General features: G+C 41.3%; 1 protein-coding gene across 1 annotated transcript in view; it reads left to right on the top strand.

Moving 5' to 3' along the window:
- LOC137037750 (tenascin) overlaps positions 1–17957 on the top strand; it is a 51161-nt gene that overhangs the window by 29734 nt on the left and 3470 nt on the right. Inside the window, exons 7-16 of the mRNA XM_067411993.1 lie at positions 5317–5470; positions 5816–6091; positions 7054–9294; positions 11388–11510; positions 12050–12193; positions 14643–14762; positions 14972–15124; positions 16448–16590; positions 16705–16837; positions 17068–17219. Coding sequence (XP_067268094.1) covers positions 5317–5470; positions 5816–6091; positions 7054–9294; positions 11388–11510; positions 12050–12193; positions 14643–14762; positions 14972–15124; positions 16448–16590; positions 16705–16837; positions 17068–17219 — 3639 coding nt within the window. The remainder of the gene's footprint in view (positions 1–5316; positions 5471–5815; positions 6092–7053; positions 9295–11387; positions 11511–12049; positions 12194–14642; positions 14763–14971; positions 15125–16447; positions 16591–16704; positions 16838–17067; positions 17220–17957) is intronic.

Raw genomic sequence — 17957 nt, forward strand, 5'->3', positions numbered from 1 at the left:
CACCACTGTAACCCAACACACACCAACACACACCACTGTAACCCAACACACACCAACACACACCACTGAAACCCAACACACACCACTGTAACCCACCACTTTAACCCAACACACACCACTGTAACCCAACACACACCAACACACACCACTGTAACCCAACACACACCAACACACACTACTGTAACCCAACACACACCACTCTAACCCAACACACAATAACACACACCACTGTAACCCAACACACACCAAAACACACCACTGTAACCCAACACACACCAACACACACCACTGTAACCCAACACACACACTGTAACCCAACACACACCACTGTAACCCAACACACACCAAAACACACCACTGTAACCCAACACACACCAATACACACCACTGTAACCCAACACACACCAATACACACCACTGTAACCCAACACACACCAACACACACCACTGTAACCCAACACACACCACTGTAACCCAACACACACCAACACACACCACTGTAACCCAACACACACCAACACACACTAATGTAACCCAACACACACCACTCTAACCCAACACACAATAACACACACCACTGTAACCCAACACACACCAAAACACACCACTGTAACCCAACACACACCAACACACACCACTGTAACCCAACACACACACTGTAACCCAACACACACCACTGTAACCCAACACACACCAAAACACACCACTGTAACCCAACACACACCACTGTAACCCAACACACACTAACACACACGACTGTAACCCAACACACACCACCGTAACCCAACACACACCACTGTAACCCAACACACACCAACACACACCACTGTAACCCAACACACACCAACACACACCACTGTAACCCAAGACACACCACTGTAACCCAACACACACCAACACACACCACTGTAACCCAACACACACACTGTAACCCAACACAACACTGTAACCTAACACACACCAACACACACCACTGTAACCCAACACACACCACCGTAACCCAACACACACCAACACACACCACCGTAACCCAACACACACCAACATACACCACTGTAACCCAATACACACCACTGTAACCCAACACACACTAACACACACCACTGTAACCCAACACACACCACCGTAAACCAACACACACCACTGTAAACCAACACACATCAACACACACCACCGTAACCCAACACACACCACTGTAACCCAACACACACTAACACACACCACTGTAACCCAACACACACTGACACACACCACTGTAACCAAACACACACCAACACACACCACTGTAACCCAACACACACCACTGTAACCAAACACACACCACTGTAACCCAACACACACTAACACAAACCACTAACCCAACACACACCACTGTAACCCAACACACACCAACATACACCACTGTAACCCAACATGCACTAGAAGACATACAGCACACGTCAGCATCAGTACTGACCGTTATTGGAACTTCACTTCAGTGTTTTGTGAATCTAGTCAATGCACAGCAAATGTGATGCCATGCAAATTATGTTGATTTGTGATTTATTACAGGCAAACTTTTCTGTTCGAGATTTAATGGCTTTCCTGTAGCTCAGTGGTTAGAGCGTGGCACTAGCAATGCCAAGGTCGTGGGTTCGATCCCAGGGATTGCACGTACTCAGATACAAATGTATAGTATAATTCAATGTAAGTCGCTTTGGATAAAAGCGTCTGCCAAATGCATAAATGTAAATGTAATTTGTTGTGTCTTCAATCTTCCTTTGCATGTAAGCCTGACCGTGTCTTTGCTGGTGTGGTCGAAACATGCACAGAGGAATGACAGTAAAAAGCTACATAGTGTAGCTATAGAAGCGCTAGTTATAATTGTGATGGAATTACCACTCAAGCTTTCCTTAACTGCTGGACTACGACTGCAGTCTTGATGCTTCAGCTGAGTTTGATGGCCTGTTTCTGTCAGTAATTGTCCATTAGAAACATGTGCGGTGGTGATGTAAGCGCTAGAGGCTCATCAGACTCTTCAGGAACGAACTATGATGTTGCTGTAATCTCTGAAATATCCCAACATGTTGGAGCTCTTATTTTTGCATGCAACAGTATTTGAAGCGCTTCAGTTTAATCCGCAGCTCTAAAGACTTCAAGCCTCAATCATTCAGACTGTGATGAATGTTTTGATATATTGACATCACTCGATGTTGGATTTACACAAATCAGGCATAACATTATGAGCACCTTCCTAATATTGTGTTGGTCCCAAAACAGCCCTGACCCATCGAGACATGGACTCCTCTAGACCCCTGAAGGTGTGCTGTGGTATCTGCACCAAGATGTTAGCACCACCCTGTAAGTCCAGATCCTTTAAGTCCTGTAAGTTGTGAGGTGGATCCTCCATGGATCGGACTTGTTTGTTCAGCACATCCCACAGATGCTCGATTGGATTGAGATCTGGGGAATTTGGAGGCCAAGTCAACACCTTAAACTCGTTGTTGTGCTCCTCAAACCATTCCTGAACCATTTTTGCTTTGTGGCAGGAGCATTAACTTGCTGAAAGAGGCCACAGCCACCAGGGAATACCGTTTCCATGAAAGGCTGTACATGGTCTCAACAATGCTTAGGTAGGTGGTACGTGTCAAAGTAACATCCACATGGATGGCAGGACCCAAGGTTTCCCAGCAGGACATTGCCCAAAGCATCAAACTGCCTCCGCCGGCTCGCCTTCTTCCCATAGTGCATCCTGGTGCCATGTGTTCCGCAGGTAAGAGACACACCCGGCCATCCATGTGATGTAAAAGAACATGTGATTCATCAGACCAGGCCACCTTCTTCCATTGCTCTGTGGTCCAGTTCTGATGCTCATGTGTCCACTGTTGGCTCTTTTGGCGGTGGACAGGGGTCCGGCGGCAGCCGGTTGGTTGGTTGGTCAGTAAATTGGTCGGTCGGTCAATCAGTTGGTTGTTCAGTCGGTTGGTCAGTTGGTCAGTCAGTGGGTCGGTCGGTCAATCAGTTGGTTGGTCAGTCAGTGGGTCGGTCGGTTGGTCAGTTGGTTGGTCAGTCAGTGGGTCAGTCGATTGGTCAGTTGGTCATTTAAACTGGGAAAATACAGAATGATTTTGAGTTTCGAGATCCTGCACTATTTCAGGGTCACTAATCTAATAGCCAAAACTGATCATGTGAAAGTGTCATTAAAGCAGAAGTGTGACAATTACAATATATTTAGGTAAATGCTAAGAAATGATCAGATTCATGTACACTATTCATTTCAAATTTTCACTCAGGTCATGTACTGAGTGAGACTTTACATGTATCTGTCCTAATATGAAGCTCTCGATGTCACATTTGAGAAAGTGCAGTTCACATCCACATGCTTGACCAAACACAGATCAGCGACCACACCTACAACAATAAAACTGATGTTTATTGGCCTTTGCTCACTGGTCGTCATAACATACGAGACACAGAGCAAAGGGGGAACCGCTGTGAAGAGCAGATGTTTGAAAATGCTATCAGTAACAGTAACACTGAAAAGACACTGAGACAATGAAAAGTGCAGAAAAGGCACATTTCTTCCACACAAAACATGAATGGGAGGGTGTAAGAACGATGGAGGGAACAAGAATGAAAGTAGGCAGAGAATGACACCAATGCATCAGAGGAATAAAGAGAGAAAGAGTTCAGGCTGAGGAAATGCAGTAAAAGAAAAAAGCCATCAGCAGCTACAGAGAAAGAGAGACAGATGTGGGATGCTTGTTGCTAGGAAAGCGTAAACACGGTCAAAAACAAAGATGACATCACAGAACAGCTGCCGGACACTGCAGGAGCACAACAACAACAACAGTCAGAGCGCTTCACTGATCAATGACCGATACAGGCAGAACGACACCTTCAATAACCTGCTCTGTTTCTGCAGACAGACTCGCTCTCAGCTGGACACAATTACGATATTATGAGAAAGAAGACTGGAGAACACCAGCAAACTGGCAATGAGGACTGAAACTGAACTTAGGGCTAATAAAGAGCTGCAGAGCGGCTTTGCCAATATATGAGCTAAATATTACTATAGTATTAGTTCTGTAATGTGTAAAGTATTGGCTGCCTTTAGCTAATGAATGTTTTATTGAACTGGAACTCAAGAACTCCCTCATCAAGCTAGAATTACCAGAGGAAAACCCTTTATTTTCTGTAAGCCATGACTGGGGTTGTGTCAATCACAGATGGATTCATAGAAACTGTCATTGTTCATTCACTGCAAAAAAAAAAAAAAGAAAAAAAAAAAAGATGTTTTTCCTCAGTATTTTTGTCTTGTTTTCCAGCACAACTATCTAAACATTCTTAAATCAAGATACATTCACTGTAGAAGCAAAATTAACTCTTGGGTAATGAAAAATCATCAAAAATCAGTGAGTTTGTGCTTAAAACAAGAACAAATATCTGTCAGTGGAGTTTGAATAAAGTTTATTTTTCTATTTGTTCTTGTTTTAACATTAGAATATTTTCTTTTAGTATAAGTAATTGTTGTGAACGTTGACTGTACAGTTTGGTTGGGACACATTTTCTATAGTGTTGATAAAGAAGATCAATAAAGCCATTCATTAAGCTGATTTGCGACTGCAACCAAAATATCTTTCCCATTATTCTCTGTGGAAGCTCGAGAATACATTGGCATACTCTTTATTATTTTTCGTTAGTACTAAAAAACCTTCTTTGTGTGAAAGAGAGAGAAATTTAAAATTGTCCAGCAACCACCTAGCGATTCCCTAGCAACCATCCACAACACCATAACAACTGTAAAGCAATGGCCTGGCAAACACTTACTACAGCATACCAGTTCTGAATTGGCAAATACATCCACATTTTATTCAGAAAATGAACCTGCAGTACAGTTACGTCTATGTTTGCAGATTTAGATGAAGACGTAATTTGGAAGGGAGTGAATTAAATCGGCATTAAACAGAGTTAAGTAGTGGAAGGTCTCAATAAACAAGAAAAATATCTATCAGTGAGGTCAGAAAAAGTCATTTTGCAAATTGATTTAAGAATATGTGGATATTTGAACTGGAAAACAAGACTGAGGGAGAACATAATTTTTGCAATGAACTCAATACTTACAAATTCTCATGTTTAGGTTGAGACAGAATATAAATGAAGTCACTCTATAACTTCTTTGTATCACAGCAGTAAATGAACAACAGGCTGAATATATTATATCCACTTTAAACAAGAAACACAACATACTGCAAATATCAGTATTCATGCAATTTGCCATTTGTTTCTGTAAGTTCATGCGAACGCACTGATTTTCACGTTGCTGTCTCTCTACAGAAAGAAACTGAGCAGAAAATAAGCTCCAAAATCAGCGGCACACTGAACACGTACACTCAGGTCGGACTGGCCGCTGGACAGCAGTACATGGTCAGCATCACTGGAGAGAAAGATGGCGTGATGGGAACGGAGAGCACAACGCAATTCACCACATGTGAGTCTATGCAAACTGAACCGTATAGAGCAGCAGCCTTCTTATGCAATTCAATTCAATTCACGTTTATTTGTATAGCGCTTTTCACGATACATATCGTTTCAAAGCAGCTTTACAGAGAATGCATTTCAACATTACAATTTAGAGAATGCAGTTAGCCAATAATGTAATAATTTAGGCAATTTAATTTACAATCACTGTTAGCAGTTTAATTGAAGGTAGAAGCAATGAGCTCCTGGAAAAATGAATTACATATTAACAATAATTATGATATATATAGAAATTTGTCATCTGAGGTCAGATGTTTTTAACCAGTGATTCATTCATTGATTCATTTTTGGACAGTGATCTCTGGGCCAAAAGACTTGCACGTTGTGAAGACAAGCACTACATCAGTCGTTGTCCAATGGGAGAAGGCGCAGGGGGAGATTGACAGGTACGTCCTCTCCGTTGCACCCAATCAGACAGATGGATCCGGCAGACTTCCAGAGTTAAACCTGCCCCCGGAGAGAGATTCGGCCCAGATCGATGGCTTGCAGGCGGGCCGCTTGTATGACATCTCGTTAGTGGCGGAGAAAGACGGCGACCAGAGCCGGCCAGCAACCGTACAGGCCACTCCCGGTGAGTCTCAGGAAGATGAATAAACTCTTGTTAACAGCTCACAGAATATCAAAACCATGCCATGTTCTTGTTTTAAGCACAAACTCACTTCATGTTCATGATTTTTGCAGAAAACAAGACTTAATGATTTGCTTTTCTAATAAATGTATCTTGATTTTTGATTTCCGTTTTTCAGCTTTGATATTTCAAAGAAAAGTGAATGTTGTTTTGTAGAAATGGAATGGAAGAAAGGTTGTACTCTGTAAGCACGCAATACATGTCGGGCACTTATGAACATACTTTGTCTAATGTATGTCTGCTTTGTAATTCTTTTTTTTTTCTTTTACAACCAGACGTTGTATCTGACAATTCAGACATTGGGAATTTTTAATGATCAGGTGCTGGTATTTACCGACCAATGAAATCCAGGCCCCTTTGCATGCCAAGCATAAATGGCACAGCAAGACTAACAGGTTATGAGAGTACAAGGAAAAGTCATCATAGTATGAAACGTATTCATAGCCAGCAGATGATGTGAATTTAGACGAGACCCACTCTGATTGTGTAAAGACCAGTCAATCTGTCATATTTACAAACCAGTGACCTCACTGTGGAAATGTCCGGGCTATTAGAATTGAGTTTTATGTGTTGCGAGGCAAAGAGAAGAGCCTCGTGTAAATGTGCATGACTGGATCATTGTTTTATTGTGAAGAATGTTTTTCCCCTCCACACAATATCTTCACTCTAACCAGCAATGCCACATTTTCTATTTCTTCAGGAAGCTTTTACCTTTCTTTCTTGCAGAAAATGAAAACCTCCAGATGCTACATTAACTTTAGAAATGACGGTCACACGGATAGTGGCCACCCCACCTTTAACCTGTTGCATTAACACCATCTTTTTATTAACAGGATTTCCTTTTGCAGCTGAGCCATTTTGAGTTCATTTTGCATCCAAATTTTACACCTCATTCGTGCCTTTAGGGAATGTCCCAGTGCCTGAAAGCAGGAGGACCATGGGGATGGAGAACATGCAGGTTGACGTGGAGCCTGGAAATAACAAAGAAAAGACACCGAGGTTCACAAACACAACACTCTTCCTGCGAAAGCAGGTGATTAAAGGAAAGGTTGAAAATCCAGAAAGAACAGGAAATACCAGCAGACTCAGACCAGGCTTATTTATTAGACCTGGGCAAAAAAGACCACATGGGATGCTTCTCAAACCCGGTACACTACCAAATATCACAAGAAGACCTTATGGTCCAGGATTAAAACTTTTAAATTCTTCCCAGATAGGAGCGAAAGGGAGGTTTCTAGTGCCTTCTTCAAACAGGTCAATAACACGGTATCCACTGAGACCGAATGTAGACTCACCTTATCCCGTTTTCAGTGGTAAGCCATTGGTGCTGCCAATGAAAGAGACAAGATCTCAGAAAGGAAACATTGAAACCACTTTTAGAATGGAATCTGTCGAGACCCCCAGAAACGACACATCAGCCCCATCTGCCACCCCACCGCCTTTCACAAACATCACTGAATCGACTGAAGAGCCTACAATTACAACAGAAAAAAACATAACAGCCTATATAAATGGGACAAAATGTGTTCGGAAGGTTTTGGTTGGGTACAGGAAGATACACGGAAACATGTCCGATGGCAATGTGCTGTCTAAAAACCTGACAGTTGTAGTTGGCCATGTAAATGGAAATGAGCTCTTGCATAAACTTCTGATAGGCAGGTCTACAGTCAATGAAAGGGGGGTTATAGGGCTGGACGAGGCTCAACATAAAGAGCAAGAGACTTCTGAGGCGAGAAGGAGTGTGAAAGAGCAAGAAGGAGAGGTTGATGAAGAGATGGATGAAAGCAATGCAAACACCACTCCCTATTCAGTGAGAGAGCCTGAGACATCACTGTACCTGTCCTTCACCACCACATCTCCTCACATCTCCACATCAGCTCAACTTGAGAGAGTGAATAAACAGCCGACAGCAGAAAGAGCCCAGAGAAAAAACACTATCCAGGCATCTTCATTATCAATTCCCGGACAGCCAACTAGACACAAACCATTAGTAGGTAGACCACTTTTAAGGTCAGCATACTCTTCATCATCTTCAGAGATGCAAAAAGATAAGCGTCCATCTTGGCCTAGTCCCAATGCCTCTGGTTTTGCAAAAGAACCCCTCGGAGAGATGAAAGTGCCGAATTCAAGACTTCCAGCCACAGGAGAAATCCAAGATTCAACTCCTGAACTTCCTCACAAGTCAAGCACTGAGACGACTTCATTACCAGTCAAAATCCAAAAACCAGACACTGCAATAAAAAATGGAAGCATTGATGCATCGCATCTGATGCCATTTCGTCGGACTCCTTTTAGGGGTTCCCTTCCACGTCGTCCCAACATCAGTCCTTTTCAAAACCGTACAAGGCCAGTTCTAGAGCCGCCTCAACGCCCTTCCCGGGGACCCATAAGACGAGTTTTCCCTTCAAAACCGATTATGAGAAACAACAGGACTATCAGCCAAGTCAGTCCTATCCAACCTGTAAAACCTGCCTTAACCCCCGCTAAAGAAAATGGCACTAGTATTAGGATTAGACCGAATGCAGTAATCAACAGGACCAGTGGGGCCGCCAGTAGACATCCAGCCAACAGACATTCCCAAATACAACACAGTGGTACCACTCGAGTGGGCCCAAACATCAGTCAGCATGGAAAAGGAAACTCTGATAGCTCTTTTTCCTCAGACCATCTAATGGAAAACGATAATAAGACTCGGGAATATGTGTTGAGCGAAACAGATGGCTCTATTGAGCATGTGGGGGTCAACAATGCCACGTCAACAGGGTTTGTACTAACATGGGCTGCACCGAAAGAAAAGTTCAAACACTTTGTAATCACTCAAACTGAGGTTGGACCAGAAAACAAAGAAAAGGATGAGATGGGAAAAGATGAAGAGACGAATGAAGAGGAAGAAGTTGATGATGGGACGGGACTTAAGACAACAGCAGCAAAGAAAAATAGTTTGAGCAAAGGAAAAGCTGACCTTGTACCCAATGTACAGAGAGCAAAGATGCGCAAGAATGGAAGAAACTTGACTACAGTTGTTCCTGGATCGGCCCGTTCACACCAAATGACGAATCTCAGCCCACAGACCAGGTACTCTGTGTCCATCTTTGGGAAGGGACCTGTGTTTCGCTCCAAAAAACACAACCTCGTCATTCATACAGGTACCCAAAACCAGAAGTCAGTACTGCTTAACCTTATTCTGTAAATGGTCCAGTTTTACTGCTTAGCACTGTTGCTTTCCATGCTTTTAAGGGCTTTTAATCAAAGCAAAGATTTGATTAAAATTTGTTCAGTGTGTAAATATTAATAAATGTTTGAATATAACAGCTTTGTTCTCAAATCTAACCCTGTGCATTTGGTCTTTTGTGGACAATGTGTGGGCTACATACTGAGCATGAACTCTTTCCCTGCCATCGACTGATTTTTTTTTTGGCATTTATGACACAACGGAATTCTCCTGCAATCCATGTTTTCACTGTTATATGGTAGGGGGCGCTATTATGCATCTTCTGAAAGAGTGCATAATCTCCTGATCAAAACACAGGCGAAGAAGCAGCAGAAACAAGCGATAGAAGCATGTAAAATAATGCAATCATCAAAGATTAAACAGCAAATCAAAAAGGCTCTGTTCTTTCCTTTGATATTGATAGTTCAGATAGTTCAGATTTTCATAATATTCTAGGGGCCATGAAAGTTTTGTGAAAATAATAAAAAATGCTGGTGTTGAATAGCAACTTGAATAGCTGGCGGGGAAAGAGTTAAGAAACAAGCATACTAAATAAAAAGTCTAGTATGTAATTTTGTCCACACACAGTCTCATCAGGCAAATGTGTGTCTTGAATATCAACAGAAAAAAAGTTGATTTAATAGTTTCACCTTAACATTGTCTCCATTCATTTGGTAATAACTAACTCTTCATAACTAATATTAACATGGGATTATACAAAAACAACTATTTCGCCATTACTCAATACATGTGTAGTGAATTAGTGTTAAGTTGAATTAATTTAACATTTTTTACTTCGTATTTGAGAGCTACTATTGATTAATGCAACAATTTACTTTGTTCATATATTCTGGGTTAAAAACGGCACAATTACCACAGAAAATAATTTCATCTTGTCCTTCTGTTTGTAAAAATGAAGACAAATCATTCAGAATTAACCACGTTATATGTGTCAAACAATAGTTGTGTAATTAGATTACAAATAATAGACAATGAAAAAGACAATTGTTGTGTAAAATCGATATATAAACAGTCTGCATGGGGATTTTATCTGATTTTAACTGAATCCACATGTAAGGATGGTATTTTTGGTCTAAATGTAGAAGAATTTTGAATCATTTTGTTCAGTTCATCTACTGGAATTTGGTGGTGTAAGAAAACTGCAAGTGTCACGTTTCTGCTTTTAAACCTTGGGCAATTCTTTCTAGGCTTCTTTACTGTAAATATGTCATCTTTACAAACTGAGGGATCAGTCAAAATGTTTTTCTGCGGATGGTAATCTCCTGATGCTAATATAGTTAAGACATATTCCTGCTCATCACCATTCTTCTCTCATCCAGGGTAAGATTACAGTCAGCTGCTTCATGTGTCCTTCATCACTCACCCTCCGTCCAGGGTAAGACCGCGGTCGACCCCTCCATCTCAAACAAACGACAGCGGTTCAGTCTCATGTCAAATAACCTGTTCCATGTTGGCCAACAAAACACAAACTGTGCTTTTTTTAATGAAATGACTTGACGGCTGTTCACAACGTTTCCTTCACTTCCTCACTCGTTTCGTCTTTGCATTTTTCTTCTCCTCTCCAGGTTCAAAAGAGCAGCATCATAATATCATGCTTGTGTTTTCTGTGCAGGATTTCATGTCAGTCATTAACAGCGAGGTTTCTGTGGGGCTCTGTATAGGCCGTGGCCTATATACTGTATATATGTTTCGACTGCACATATATACACTCATGTTTTCACTGAAATAACCCATAGCCATACTTATGTAAGGGTTTTCACAGAGAACAGAGAAATGCAAATGCAAGTAAAGTACTGCTTAACAATGTTTTATTCTGGATTTGTATTCATCCTTACATCTTTTTTTCCTTAAATTTCTTCTTTTTAAATTTCTATGTTCTTTCTTATCCTTTTTTTTTTTTTTTTGAGGACTCTGTTTTTGGGAACTTCATGTCTTTTCTCTTTCTTTCTGTCTCTGTTTCTTGCTCATTCTGACCGGGTTTTTAATGTTCTGTACCTGCTCGTTCAGGCCCGGAGCCTCCGTCTGATCTTGTCTTCAGCGATGTGACTGACAGCTCTTTCACCGTGTCTTGGACCAAACCCAAGAGCAAGGTGTCCGGATTCAAGATCACACACACTCAAGTACAAGAAGGTAACGTAAACCTCAGTTTCAAAAGACTGGCACTTTCCATGAAGAGGGTTTAAAATCATTAGAAGGTTAGATCCCATTGAAAACACATGTCGTGTCCCGCAGTCCTTTTATTGCATGATTATGGGTTGAACAAATTGTAAACCTCATAAAACCTGTATATTATTTATTTTGACCTCCTGAGTTTGGCAGTTAACATTTTATGCAAGTGAGCATGAAACAGAAATTGTGCTCTTTTCTTCCCTATTGTGTCGTATATCAGAATGAAATGCTTCTCAAACAAGAACAAATGTAGGGCGGGGCTTGATTTTGTCCGTAGGTAATTGATTGGATGGTTGTGGTTTGCTATTGGTCGATCTAATGTGAGTGACAGGTTGCCCCGCCCTCATCATTGGAGAAGAGATGACGCTGAAGAGGGAGGGGAAGTTATTCTGATTTAAGATTATGAGGAACAGATTAAGAAGAAGAAGTTTCAAGAATTTTTACCCCGTTCATGGAAAGTGTGAAATATGCATATGTGTTCTTTGTTGTTGTGATGGCAGGTGAGCCGATCTCTGTTAGCGTAAACTCAGAAACGCTCCGTCTGGATCTCTCGTCGATGTCGCCTGGCTCCACCTATGAAGTCAGCGTGATGTCTGTGCTTGGACAAGACGAAAGCGACTCCATCAAAGGCACTGTAACCACCGGTGAGTTTCACGTCTTTCTAGATGGAGTATTATAGGAAAGCTGTAAGGCTGATAAATGAAAAGTCTGAAGCCATCACAAGAATTGTCTACTACTAGTTTTATGACTGTCATGAATTCATGATTTTTGTCATCAATACGTACATTAAAAGTGATTTGAATTAAGTTTATTCAATGCTGTCACTTTATATTGATAGTCCATTTTAGACATTCTACTAACTATAAGTAACACTGCAACTACATGTCAACTAACTCTCATTAGAGTATTAGAAGACTGTTAGGTTAGGGTTCGGGTTTATAGAATAAGTTGACATGCAGTTACTTATAGTCAGTAGAATGTCTGTTGGGGAGCATCAAAATAAAGTGTTACCATGATTTTACTTTAATTTTAAAGCTGCAGATTGTATAATTTTCAAATGGTAGCTGCAAACAGAATTGCAATTAGTTTCTTTGAATGGTGTGACATGACAATACTGGAAAATTGTTTGCCTATTTCAGAAAAACTGTTGGAAAATCATTTTTGCAAATCCATTTAAGGCAGCAACTAAGCTAATTTGGTGGGTTGAAATGTACAGTATAAAAAGTGGAATAACTGAAAAATATAGCTGCAAGCAGTAAATTAAGGGGCCAAGCACATCAGAAGCAAACAAGGAAGCTAGCAGCAAACCAACAATGCCGTAATATCAACATAACATCATAACAACTGAGACGAAGACACTGTACAGTATGTCAAGTTTGAAGTCAATCAGACCAGCGGTACTGTATGTAGTGCAATTTCATGTTTTGTTCAATTATAGCGCCACTAAGTGTTGCAGTCCCACCTCTTTTTGTCCTCAGAGTGCCCACATATATAAGCATGTAAAATTTGGTGAAAATGTCTCTTTTTTTTTTGGGAGTTATAGACATGTATATGTATGAACACATCATAAATTACCCACACCTGACTTTGATTGCATTTTTTTGCCACATACTATTAAAATTTTGACATTTGGCCATTAGCGTATAGTCAACGACCCATGTTTACAATTTTCATACAGTGGTTTCGTCTCGATCGGACTAACAGTTTCGAAGATATTCACGAATGTTGTTTAAACGTTAAATCACAACATTGCACTAACCATAATGTGAAACCTAGCATGTTTTGTTGGACTCGGCAAGGATTCAGGAATCTAAGGAGGTAATTCCAGTGAAAATAAGTTATAAGCATGTAAATTATTTTTTTTGAAACTTGAAACTTGCCCAGAATATAGCGAAACCATGAATTTTATGATTTTTGGGCCAACTGTTCATATAAGCAAAATTTGCCATTATCTCCAGACCAGTAGGTGGCACTGCACCGAAATGCAGCATGTGACCTCAGGTCATGCTTGTGATGACATGGACCAAGTTTGCTCTGAATACTATAAAGCGTTGAGGAGATACAGCCTTGCGTCTATTTTCGCATGTGCTACATAAAATTTGTTTGTGCGTTTTTCGAAAAGTTTGACAAATCGACTTTAATTCCATAACTTTTTGTTGGCATGGTCTGAAGATGATCTTGTTCAGTTTTCATGAAAATCTTAGCAAAGGCCTAGGAGGAGTTCGAAAAAGTAGGTTTTTCAGAAAATTCAAAATGGTGGAAAATTATGTCATTTTGTTTCTAGCCCTTGCAGTTATTAGCATTAACATGAGTGCTTTTTTTGGACAGTTGGTGGCGCTAGAGGGATTGACTTAGAGACTTCAAATTTTCTATGGTGACAGTTGAGGCTGTCCTCTATCTGTCTGCCAAATTTCATAACTTTCCTGAAAGTGGTTCTATGGGCTGCCGTAGACTTCCAGAGCGGAAGAATAAACGGAAGAATGATAATAATACCAATGGATACAATAGGTGCTAACGCAGCTTCGATGCTTGGCCCCTAATAACTTTGGATTAAAAGCATCTGCTAAATGACTGTTCACCTTTTCTAGTATGCATGCTTACTACTTCTTTTACTGCTGTTTTTGTAGGGATTTACTTAACATGAAAAACATTTCATAGAAAGTTTTTGCCCCATTCAGTCATATCAAAAGCAAACTTCAAGTCACAGCACGATACACATCAAAATTTCCAGAGTTAAATCAACTCTGCTCAGAGTACATATGGTCCCTCTCTAAATAGTGTTAAAATAACACTGAAGCAGAGTTAAAGTTAATGAGATAATTAAGCAATTAATTAAGTGATGATTGTGCATTAGTGATGAACACCTGCTGTTAACAAGCAGAATCATTGAAGAAAAGTGAAACACAAGAACTACAACTGACATTAATTGCTTAATTATCTCATTAACTTTAACTCTGCTTCAGTGTTACTTTAACACTATTTAGAAATGGACCATATTTACTCTGAGCAGAGCTGATTTAACTCTGGAGATTTTGCTGTGTAATCTTTGCCTTCATCTCTGTTGGTGATTTTGATCAAATGTGTTTCCCTCAGTGCCTGATGCTCCAACAGACCTGAGGGCCATAAATGTCACCGACAGCAAAGCGTTACTGCTGTGGAGACCCGCCCTGGCAACCGTCGACCATTACATCATAGTGTACAGTTCAGACACAGGTAAGCAGTATATCTGTATGGATTGGGTTGCAACTACAGCTACTCAATGTGTCTCAGCTACTCAGAGGTTGCATATCTCAGCATTTACCCTCTAAAAAATGATACTAAAATGTTGTTTATACTTTGTCAGAAAAGAAAGGACTGACACACTTTTCAATATTGCTGAAAAACGACACTCCTGTGTTTTTCCTCTCATCTCTCACCATAAGCACCTGGGTCTGGAATAACCATCAAAGTCTCTGGCAACGCCGTAGAACAGCAGCTGCAGGCCCTGCAATCCTCCACGCAGTACAGTGTGAGTGTTCAGAGCCGGAGGGGAGACCTGAGCAGCTCCAGAGCGACTGCAGTCTTCAGCACCACAGGTCAGCATGAGCGTCAGCTGTTCACCCACTCATTATCAGGTCAAGAGCCTCGAATATGAGCCAGAACTAATGTGACTTTTCCTCAATGTCTGCTGCTGTGTCATTATTAGTGGATGTATGAAGTCATTTCTCCTCAAGTTCACACAGGTGTGGAGAATCATTTTAAAGAGGACCCATGATGCTTTTTTTCCATGTTCATCTTTCTCTAGTGTGTAATGTTGCAGTTTGAGCATGAAAAAACTCTGCAAAGTTCCAGTAATTCTCTACCAGTATCACTTTTTCTGAACTCATCCCTGAAACGCCTCCATTGTAGTCTTGAGTTTTCTTCTTTATAAAAGACTTTATAAAAGGGCATTATATGGTGTCTTTAGAGGGATTGTTGATTTATGATTTCACTTTTTTAACTTTAGTTAGCATGTAATGTTGCTGTTTGATCATAAACAACATCTGCAAAGTTACGACGCTCAAAGTTCAATGCAAAGGGAGATATTTTCTTTTACAGAAAACTATTTTTAAGGACTTCAACAAACGGATGGTAGGGACTTCAACGTGCTTCTTTTCGGGTGGGTGACATCACTAACCCTTAAATTTACATAAACCCCGCCCCCGAGAACACACAACAAAGGGGGCGGGGCCATGTTGGGCTGCTTTAGAGAAGAGGAAGAGTTGTTGTAGTAGAGTGTTGTTCATTTTACGCCGGACTGCTTCACAAACGAGGGTCAATTCAACACAAAAGATGAACATGACGGCACATGCTAGTGGATGAGTTGAATCAACTCCACAGCAACTACATCAATTTATCCACTAACCATTCAGAAACGTCTAAAAGTTGTAACTTCTTCCTGAGTCTCTCCATCAGTGTCGACTCCGGTTTGAACAATGTAAGGATGAACACCGTTACTGACAATCCTCATTTTGGCTGCGTGAGATTCTCCAGCTTTGTTGTTGTTGAGCTGTTAAAGCTCCACCCTCCTTTGGAAAGGGGGCGGGAGCAGCAGCTCATTTGCATTTAAAGGGACACACACAAAAACGGCGTGTTTTTCTACTTTTACACTGTTGCCGCGGGTTGTTTTTCATGTCCGCTGGTTGAAGAAACCCCAAATAACATGGTATTTAGCTTCTGGAATGCAAATTTTACCAGGGGAACCCCACCAAAAATGCATATTTTTCCTAGCAATTAGGCGGGTTTTGTTGTGAAAACCTGGCAACCATGTAAATAGCACATGCTTTGATATTTGGCATGGATGCAGAAGGTGTCCAGACCACACTTTGTATTGTAATAGCACTTGTTTATGCACAAGGCTAATCCTTTGTATGTCGCAGGTGCTGGTAAAATAGTGGATGGTCCTCGTGATCTGAAGGCCAGTCAGGTGACGCCTCGTACCGCAGTGTTGTCATGGAAACCACCTGCATCAGCCATCACTGGTTACAAGCTGAGCTACTACACGGACAGCCAGGACATTAAGGTCAGAAATCCGAGTGTATGATTTACAGTGCGAGTTATCACCCATAAAGCCTCTTTTACCCAGCGCTGTCTTAAGATTGAGCATTAAACACCTGGATATGTTTGTTCTGCACAGGAAGTAATTGTTGAGCCCACATTGACGGAACTGAAGCTAAGCAGGCTGAAGCCGTCGTCCACATACACGGCTCGTCTGCGGGCCATGAACGGCGGTCTGGAGTCTGTGACCATCTCCACAGAGTTCAGCACAGGTACTGACCGCTGACCATCTCTAAACATCTGCATTTGTGCTAGAAAACATGTTTTTCATGTTAGTTAATACATGTATTGATGTTAGCAAATGAGAACTTGTTGTAAAGTGTTACTGAATTATTATTGTGAATTGCCAAAAAAAAAAAAAAAACACAAGTCAGGATGAGCTGCATTCATTTTCTTTCTGTGAAGAAAAAGTCTTTTTACAGTGCTACTTTGTTCTCCTCAGGGAATCTCCGGTTCCCGTTTCCCACTGATTGTTCCCAGGAGCAGCAGAACGGAGTGCTGGAGTCGGGAATCGTGGAGCTGTTTCCGCAGGGCAGGGAGGGAAAACCAGTGATGGTTTACTGTGACATGGAGACGGATGGAGGCGGCTGGATGGTACGTGGGTCACGTCATTTCTCTACTAGTGTTGCACAGAAGTTATTGGGTGGGACAAGAAAAGGTGGAAGTCTTCATGTTGCCGTCAAAATAAAAGTCACAACAAGAAGCGCAGCTTACATCACTTCAGAGTTCCTACTGGCGGTGTGAATGCAACCGGGAAAACGGCCCTATGGGAACTATTAGTTCACCCTAGTGGCTAGTTCCTAGAACTACCTGGTGTGAAAGCCCCTAATATGGGCCTGTCCCAAATGGCACACTTCATATAAACTTACAGTCTTGTGGAATTACAACGGCCGGCGCGTGATCTTGATCATGTCCCCTTTGCGGTCGATATGTGCCCTCGATGTACACTGAAGTGAGCTCCACAGCAGACATCTACCCGACGGTCAAAGCAGCATTATGTAGTGAAAGGCCTTGTCCCAAATGGCACCCTAAACACTCACGATCTTCCTTCAGTGCGGCTCGGCAAAAGTGCACATCGAGGGTGCATATCGACTGTAAAGGGGACACTCGCACGCACCCTTCTGAAACCTAAAATGTCAAGTGGGACACCCTACGGTCTCTTGGACTTAACAGACACACAAACGTGGCAGCCCTTTTAAGCGCACAGGACCAAAAGTGCACTCTAAAAATAATGTGTTGTCTCAAAAACATCAATTTCTTTGAGTTATGACAACTTTGAGTGAATTTCCATTCAACAAACAAGCTACATTGAGTTAGATGAACTTAATTTGT

Source organism: Chanodichthys erythropterus, chromosome 15, assembly GCF_024489055.1.
Source record: "Chanodichthys erythropterus isolate Z2021 chromosome 15, ASM2448905v1, whole genome shotgun sequence".
Taxonomy (NCBI): Eukaryota; Metazoa; Chordata; class Actinopteri; order Cypriniformes; family Xenocyprididae; genus Chanodichthys; species Chanodichthys erythropterus.